The 8,647-nt window shown below is 40.8% G+C and overlaps 1 protein-coding gene across 1 annotated transcript in view; it reads left to right on the top strand.

The window, feature by feature from the left end:
• Window positions 1-223: 223 nt before the first annotated feature.
• Window positions 224-8,647, top strand: part of RHOBTB1 (Rho-related BTB domain containing 1) — a 58,034-nt gene continuing 49,610 nt past the window's right edge. Inside the window, exons 1-2 of the mRNA XM_006835798.1 lie at window positions 224-430; window positions 749-852. Of these exons, the coding sequence (XP_006835861.1) occupies window positions 239-430; window positions 749-852 (296 nt within the window). The 5' untranslated portion in view covers window positions 224-238. The remainder of the gene's footprint in view (window positions 431-748; window positions 853-8,647) is intronic.

Below are 8,647 nucleotides of genomic sequence, written 5' to 3'. Positions count from 1 at the left end.
CCCTTAACATTATCTTGTCCAAAGGATTGTTTTTCTCAAATCAGTTGAATTCAACAAACACCTATTGAGACCCAACTATGTCCTGACTCTGCTTGGGCTCATCTACAGTAGGCACGTTTGTGTTTAGGGAAAACCAAGGAAGAAGTGACATGTTAACCAGAATAAGCCATTTGAGGGTCAAAATATCAACCTGATGTCTTTAATATGATGTTCACTTTCTCCTGACAGAGTTTTATAAATGGACACTGACATGGACTACGAAAGGCCCAATGTTGAAACCATCAAATGCGTGGTTGTGGGCGACAACGCTGTGGGGAAGACGCGCCTCATCTGTGCCAGAGCTTGTAATACGACACTAACGCAGTACCAACTGCTGGCCACCCATGTTCCTACTGTGTGGGCGATTGACCAGTACCGGGTCTGCCAGGAGGTAAGATGGACGTAGTTTCAATGGATTCCTAAAGGTACATCACTGCTGTTGGCAGACTGATTTTAAAAAGAAGAAGAAATGAGATAGCTCCCATTCAAAACAAAACTACCCTAATGTTTAGTGCTACAAGATAAAACCAAACCGGAGTCCATTGCTATGCCCTTCTGAATGAGAGTGTGGGTTGTATTGAACCCAGGATGAGACTTAGAATTTTAGTCCCATTAATGGAATGAGAAAACTAAATGCATATGAGATAAGTGGGTACCAAGAGGGGCTCTCCGGTTAATCCTGAGCTTAGCTTCTGTGTCTCTCCTGCAGGTCTTGGAGCGTTCCCGGGACGTTGTCGATGAAGTGAGCGTTTCTCTCCGGCTTTGGGATACCTTTGGAGACCATCACAAAGACAGGCGTTTTGCATACGGCAGGTAAGCTAAGACTAATGCGGTGCGGTTGAGCTTGAGTGAAGTTTCCTAGTACCTAAACCAGCAGCTGGTGAAAAGCACATCATATAGCCTTGGGTTCTGCCCTGCATCTAAGAAAAGAAACAACAACAGAAAAACATTGTTTCCTGATGTCCACAAAAGCAGAGTCTCCCTGCCACACTGTGCCTCTCAGGAAAGTACCTTGTGTTTTTGTTTTGTTTATTTTAGTAAAAAGAGACAAGAGTGCTAGTTTAAGCTGCAGAGCTTGCTAGATGGAGGAATCTGTCATGCCCTGAAGCCTTGAGCCACTTTGATTGCAGTCCTGAATAATACTTCATTTGCCTCCTGTTAGAGTGTTTCATTTTAGCACTTGGCAGCCGCTCTTCAGAAGGTCTCTTTGGTCTTTTCATGACCATATTAGCCGAGTTTGATGTTATTTGCTTTTGGTTTTGTGTTCTCTGAAAAGCCTATTATTTTTATTTGAAGGTCATTTAAAAAAAAGAAAGACAAATATCTCTGAAGTCCTTTAGAAGGCACATTTCCAAGGCGCATTGAAACACTAATGTCTATTTTTCATCTAAAAAGAAATAAAAGGAAATATCAAGTAGAAGGAAGGTTAATCTAGAAGGGTACTGTTAAGGGTAGAAGCATTGTCAAAATGCCTTAAAATATTTAAGCAACTTCCTAGTCACCATGGCTTAGAGTCTTTCAGTGAGTGTGTTATACCTATTAAATGGGATATGAAAGGGCCTCGCTTTCCCTTAAGTTGCAAATATGTTCCTGAACACATTTCATTTTAAATTTAGAATGCAGGTGTCATGGATTTGTTGCCTCTTGTTAACACCAAACATTCTATTACTCCACTATTAAATTAGTTACTCTACAAACATGAGTTTCTTCTTACTATTGTGATACATACTTGAAAGCACTTCCATTATTCTCAAGCCAGTAGCTGTCTTAAACCTCTGAATAGACTTTCATTGGTAATTATTCAAGTTTTCTAATATATAGAATAAAATCTTAAAAGGTTGTGTCTTATTTTCCTGAAGTAGTTCACAGGTTGAAAGAGTCTGTGAGTTAGACTATTTCGTTTAAAGAGATTCAGAAAAAGAAATACTATGAAATAAAACATAATGCTAATACCCCCTTGGCAATAAGGACATTTGAACTTAATAGTCAGCATCTCTTTAGATACTACTTTTCTTCTTGAATTTCCTTTCCATGATGCCCTTGGTCCTCTCTGGTCTGTTTTCTCTTTTGTCCCAATTGTTCTACATATACAAATAGGAATAATGGAACATGCTTGTAAGGATCCTCCAGACAGGTCTTCAGTCTTTGTGGTTTAAAGGAAGCACAACAAAATGATGAATTTACTTCAAGTAAGGATGGATGCCGTGGAATTCAAAGGATTTTTACACCCCTGTTGCTTTTAGGCCCTCTTGACAGTGTCAGTAGTTGAATGGTTGTTGCTACTTGATATATGATGTATGCGTTTGAAATAACAAACTTTAATTTGGTCCCACATTGTAAAGCTTGTCTGGTGCTAATGTACAGGCTGCTTCATAATCCCATGAGATTCCTGCTCGGGATTTATTTAATGACACTATGGCCTTCAGAAATCTAACATTGTCAGGCGTCTACCCGGGGCCTGGTCCAGCTTCCTGTCGTATCTGGAGTCATTTTACAATAGGTCATGCCTTTGTTTGTTCACTCCCAACAAAAATAAGCTGCTCTTTCATGTGACTCCATCAGTTCAAAGTCCATTGTTCTGCTCTGTTGTCTGTAATATTTGGTCGTATAAACTCCAGCCCGTTACCCCCGTTGAGGAAAACAGGAAGTGTTTCCCAAGCCAAATTGAGTCCCTGAGCCGCAGAAGGGCTTCCAGAAATATTCCTATGTTTCTTGCTGCATTTGCCTCTGGCCTTACTTTGTGTGCCTGTTTGTACCTTGTATTTCCAATTCTCCACAGCCACCAGGCGCGCCCTGTCACAGACCCCATGGCTAGTAAAGATCAAAAACTAAAGCTGTCTGTCTTGGACTCCAGAACCTTTTTGAAGCATAGAATATGCAGTACTGCAGTGATGAAGTAACAAAAAGTTCTATTTTGTGGCAAGTCTGATAATAGTAGGAGTTTTTTTGACTCAGTCTGTTCTCTGACCACCACATCTCATTGCCATGACAAGACTGCTTCATTTCCTAAGGATTTTTATTTTAAGTTTCCTATCACTTGTGAAAGAGAAAAATCTTAATTGCCACTTCTAACAATCAGTTTGGTTGGTGAATCTGTTTTATAACTGCTATTTTTACTAAACGTGGTATGAATTACAAGTCATGGGGATGTGGGCAGATATAAATTTTGAGGCATGTGGAATATATCCGCTTTACTTAGAAATGTATTTGGGACCTCTTTTTAGAAAAATATTTCATTTGACTCGTGTAGTGACAGTGAAAGAAACCAGATTCCTGCCCTGCCTTTAGTTTTCTTCTGCTATTTTAGCACATAAGTAGTTAATAAATTACCCCTTCAAACATTCCTTGGCACAGATGAGCTCAAGTTTGGAGAGTGGATTTCATGGAGAATGGGGGCATCAGTGGCCAGCTGTTCATCAACTTGAACTTGCATGTTCCCTAGTGTGGTATAACTGTAACCAGCATTTCATTGCTTTTTGTGTGATTTGAAAGCAACTGTTCAACCCATTCTTCTGACAACTAGAATAATAGCTTCAATTTACCAAAGACCTAATGTGTGTCAGTTAACATAGTCAGCAAAACCTTTTCCAAAAGGAGTTCAAGATCATCCCCCTGTTACAGTTAGGTTCGGTTGAGTCCTTTTACTGCCATAATTTGCCCAGTGGTGAGTCTCTAATACAAATCCAAGTCCAGTTCCACCTGGCCCTTGGTGCTTACTCTCTCCAGATGCCAAGCTTCCACCTCAACTTCATTTTAAGTCTGATGCAGCTGAAGACCATTTCATATTGATGAGCCGGTTTCCAAATGTTCTTCCATATTTGTGCAAAGGCTTAAAACAGTAAGAGACCTCAAAAGAGGTCTCTTTTGAGGAAGAAACATCATCCATCCAGTTAAGAAAACTTACTGAGAGGTTTTCTTCTTTGTAGTGGAGATTCTAGGTAGCAGAATGGCATCTGCTTCACACCACTGCACACACTGGAGAATTGTCAAACCCTGTCTTTTCTGTAGTGAATTGACCCCAGCTCTCCTGTAGCCTTTCCTTCCACCACCTACCTTTCGATGACCTTTTGAAGCTCCTTGTCTTTTAAAAATGTTCAGAGTGATGGCTGTGATCAGCTGCTCTTTTTGATTAGAAAAGAGCCACGTCAAAAAATGCTGTCCCAAAACTCAAAATTTCCCCCTGAAGTTAGTATAAGAATTACATATTTACACATAGATACTTGGCAGTAAAGAAAATGTAGACAAATAGGATCAACTATACCTTCACCTGCCCCTCTCCCGTAGATATACACATACACACAACATTGCAAGAGAGTATAAGAGCCCTATTAGATTTCCAAGATTATAATACTTACAGAAGTAGAATATGATCGCTTTCTTCCACAGAACAACTGGTGGGTTCACACTGTTGGCTTTTCAGTTACTAGCCGAATGCTTTAACCACAGAACCACTAGGTCTCCGTCTTCTGGGCACAAATACACGTAAAATTTTTTACACAGATTTTATTGTTTCTTTTCCTTGAAAATCTCCATTATTGACCCGATGGTCAGGTGACCTTCAGCCACTGAGTGCTTAGCCCATGCTGGTGTGGATGGTGGGAACAGCAGCTACAATTTCATCATAGCCTCTGTGAGTCAGGCCTATACTCAGTGCTGTGGCTTACCTGTCTTATTTCATTCCTGTGGTGATCCTGCAGTACAGGCTACGGTATCCTCATTTCACAGTCGAGGAAACAGGCACAGAACGTGGCCAGGGACAAACAGCAAGGCAAGCATGGCAGTGAGTTTCCCCATTAGGTGTATCTGACTTTGACACCCACATATTCCCACTCCACCATGCAGTTGTAGCTGGCGGTGATGATTGACAAATGGACTTTAACATGCCTCCAGGTCGAGTTGAAAACTTCTGTCCTATGTGGAAACTGAAGGCCAGCATTCACTATCTCTCACCAGCTCTAACATGGCATCCTTTCCTTTCAGTTCTTTTATCCGGAGTTAGTAACTTAATTCTTTATTTGCATCCCTAAGTAGCTAAACACTATGCATTCAAGTGAGCTTTTGGATAGCAAATGGCAATCCTGGGTATTTATATAGCATGTTTCTCCCCAAGTTCTTAACTTAAAAAATATACAGAATCTCTGTACATGCCCTTACTTCCAGCAGTTCCCATGCCTGTTGTTGTTGTTAGGTGTCATCGAGTTCATAGCAACTCATAGCGACCTTATGCGCAGCAGAATGAAACCCTGCCTGATCTTGGGCCAACCTCACTACTGTTGCCACACTTGAGTCCATCGATGCTGCCACTTGGCCAATCCATCTTGCTGGTGGTCTTCCTCTTTTTCTCTGACCCTCCACCTTACCAAACATGATATCCTTCTCCAGTGATTGGTCCCTCCTGACAGTATTTCCGAATTATGAGAGACGAAGTTTGGCCATCTTGGCTTCCAAGGAGCACTCTGGCTGCACTTCTTCCAACACAGATCTATTGGTTCTCTTGAAAGCCCATGGGCACTTTCAGTATTCTCCTCCAACACCATAACTCAAAGGCATCAGTTCTTCTCTGGTCTTCCTTATTCACTATCCAGTTTTCGCATCCATATGAGGTGATTGAAAATACCATTGCTTGGGTCAGGCACACCTTAGTCCTCAAGCTGACATCTTTGCTCTTCAGCACTTTGAAAAGGTCTTGTGCAGCAGATTTTCCTAATGCAATACGTCATCTGATTTCTTGACTACTGCTTCCATGAGTGTTGATAGTTGATCCAAGAAGAATTAAGTCCTTGGCAACTTCAATCTTTTCTCTATTGATCAGAATGTTGTTTATTGGTCTAGTGGTGGGATTTTTGTTTTCTTTACATAGAAATGTAATCTATAGCGAAGGCTGTACTCTTTGATCTTCATCAGTAAATGTTTTAAACCCTCTTCACTTTCAGCAAGCAAGGTTGTATCACCTGCATATCGCAGGTTGTTAATGAGTATTCCTCCAATCCTGATACCATGTTTTTCTTCATATAACCTAGATTCTTGGATTATTTGCTCAGCATACAGTTTGAATAAGTATGGTGAAAGAATACAACCTTGTCACACACCATTCTTAATTTTAAACCATTTAGTGTCCCCATGTTCTGTTTGAACAACTGCTACTTTGTCCATGTACAGATTCCTCATGAGCACAATTAAGTGTTCTGGAATACTCATACTTCGCAATTTTGTCCATAGCTTGTCATGATCCACACAATCGAAAGCCTTTGCGTAGTTGGTAAAGAACAGGTAAACATCTTTCTGATATTCTTTGCTTTCAGCCAAGATCCATTGGACATCAGCAATGATACCCTCATTCCACCGCCTCTTCTGAATCCGGCTTGAACTTCTGGAAGTTCTCTGTCAATGTATGCTTGCAGCCGTTTCTGTCTTACCTTTAGTAAAACTTTACTCGCATGGGATATCAAAGAGATTGTCGGATGATTTCTGCATTCCGTTGGGTCACCTCTCTTTGGAATGGGCACAAATACAGATCTCTTCCAATCAGTCGGCCAGATAATTGTCTTCTAAATTTCTTGGCAGAGATGAGTGAGTGCCTTCTGTGCCGCCTCACTTTCTTGAAAGATTCCATTTTTATTCCATCCATTTCTGGTACCTTGTTCTTTGCCAATTCCTTCAATGCACCTTGGACTTCCTCCTTCAGAATCATTGGCCTAGTCCCACTCAATTTGAACCCATTTATTGTGTAGTCTATTCATACACACTGATTTTCTCAAAAAAATGTTAGCTCCTCTGAGAGTACAGTACATGTTTTAAGTGGTAATATTCTTCAGAGCTACTGTTTCTATGTACCTACCTACTGAGATAAGGTCAGTCCAGCTTCATGTTGAAGGCATGTGTAATCAGATATGTCTCAAATGCAACTATTTGAATGCTTGGTTGGAAACCTTTAAAAAAGTCATGACTGTAAGTGAGCAGTGTCTGGTCTGGGTTTGGGTATGCTTATGGTTAGTGGTAGAGTCCTGATGTGGCACTGTAGAATTAGCCCTGGAGTCAGAACCAACTCAGCTGCACTTAACAAAAACAAAACATTCAGTCAGTAAGAGCTGATTCAAAATGGTCTATGTGGACAAATTTTTTTTTCCCCTTGCCAATAACCACGTTGTTGCTGTTAAGTGCCATCGAGTTGGTTCTGCCTCTTAGCAACCTTGGATAGGGTTTCCGAGGTATGAATCTTTGCGGGAGCAGTAAGCCTCATCTTTCTTCCATGAAGTGGCTGGTGGGCTTGAACTGCTGATCTTGTGGATTCCAGTCCAGTATTTACACTCTAGAACTACCGCCTCCCTTCTTGACTATTGTTGTTGTTGTGAAGTGCCATTGAGTCGATTCTGACCCATAGCGACCCTGTATAGGGTTTCCAAGGAGCAGTTGGTGAGCTTGAACTACCGACCTTGCAGTTCAAATGGCTTTGCAGTCTGACGCATTAGCCCACAGTGCCATACCAGGACTCCTTCTTGACTATCTATAGAACATTCTAAATGCTGGGCCTCTGGAGTAACATTCAAATGTTTGCATTTATTTTCATTTTTTTAAAATACTGCTTTACAATAATACTCATTTCAATTACTGAGTTGTTTAGTTTGGTTTTGGGCACCTGCTTAAATTTTACATCCCAGGCAAGTGCGTCACTGTGTTCCCTCAAATCCTGACCCTGATGGCGGACTTCATGAATAAATAGTAAAGTACCAAAAGGAAGAAAGTTAGTAATGGATACACTTTTTGAAAAAGAAATCCAAATCACACTTAGTAAATATGTGCTGCAAAAGGATCTTGGAGAAATGATTAGATTTAGTCCTTTGTGCTTCCAGGCATAAAGACTTAAGAATTGCCCAGGTTATAAGAACAGAAGACAAACATAAGAAAGCAGGTGGTTAGATCAAGAGATGGGACTAATGCTCTCAACACAATAGCTGAGATGGAGCTGTTAGTTCTTTTAGTTGTATATATCCAAACATACCAGTTTAAGTGCAAATTTCAGGACCCCAGTGATTCTCATGTCAGAGTCCTGAGGAGAAGCAAGTCAGCAAATGTTGGCCAGGACCTGGGAGAATAGGGAGCCCATGCCCCCAGGCCATGTTTTGGTAACAGCTGTTTTGGAATTACCATGATACTGTTTACCAAGCCTCAGCCAAAAGGGAGGAACCCCTTGATGATTAAAGGCAGCCCTTGTGACTGAAAAAAGCCAGACAAAAAAGAGTTCCCATACTATAGTTATTAATTCCTATAAAATTCCTGAAAAGTGTCCTCCTCTCATAGTGTCAGAGAGCAGATGAGTGACGAGAGGGAGAACTCTTACAAAGGGACACAAGTTAACTTTCGGGCTGATGGAAGGAAGTCTGTTGTCTTGATTGTGGAGGTGGTATGGCTGATGACTCTATACATATGTCAAAACTGAACAAATTGAAAACTTTAAATATATGCCCAGCTTCATGTACTCGTGTTTCGGTTGCACCTTAATAAAAAAAGGATGTTAAAGACATATATTTATGGGTAAGCAAATTACTCTATAATATATGGGTGAGACTTTGTGTGGTAGACTTGTTGTTGTTGTTAGGTGCCATCGAGT

Source organism: Chrysochloris asiatica, unplaced genomic scaffold (assembly GCF_000296735.1).
Source record: "Chrysochloris asiatica unplaced genomic scaffold, ChrAsi1.0 scaffold00020, whole genome shotgun sequence".
Taxonomy (NCBI): domain Eukaryota; kingdom Metazoa; phylum Chordata; class Mammalia; order Afrosoricida; family Chrysochloridae; genus Chrysochloris; species Chrysochloris asiatica.
Note: the sequence above shows the minus strand (reverse complement) of the source record. Positions and strands in the feature narration are given on the sequence as shown.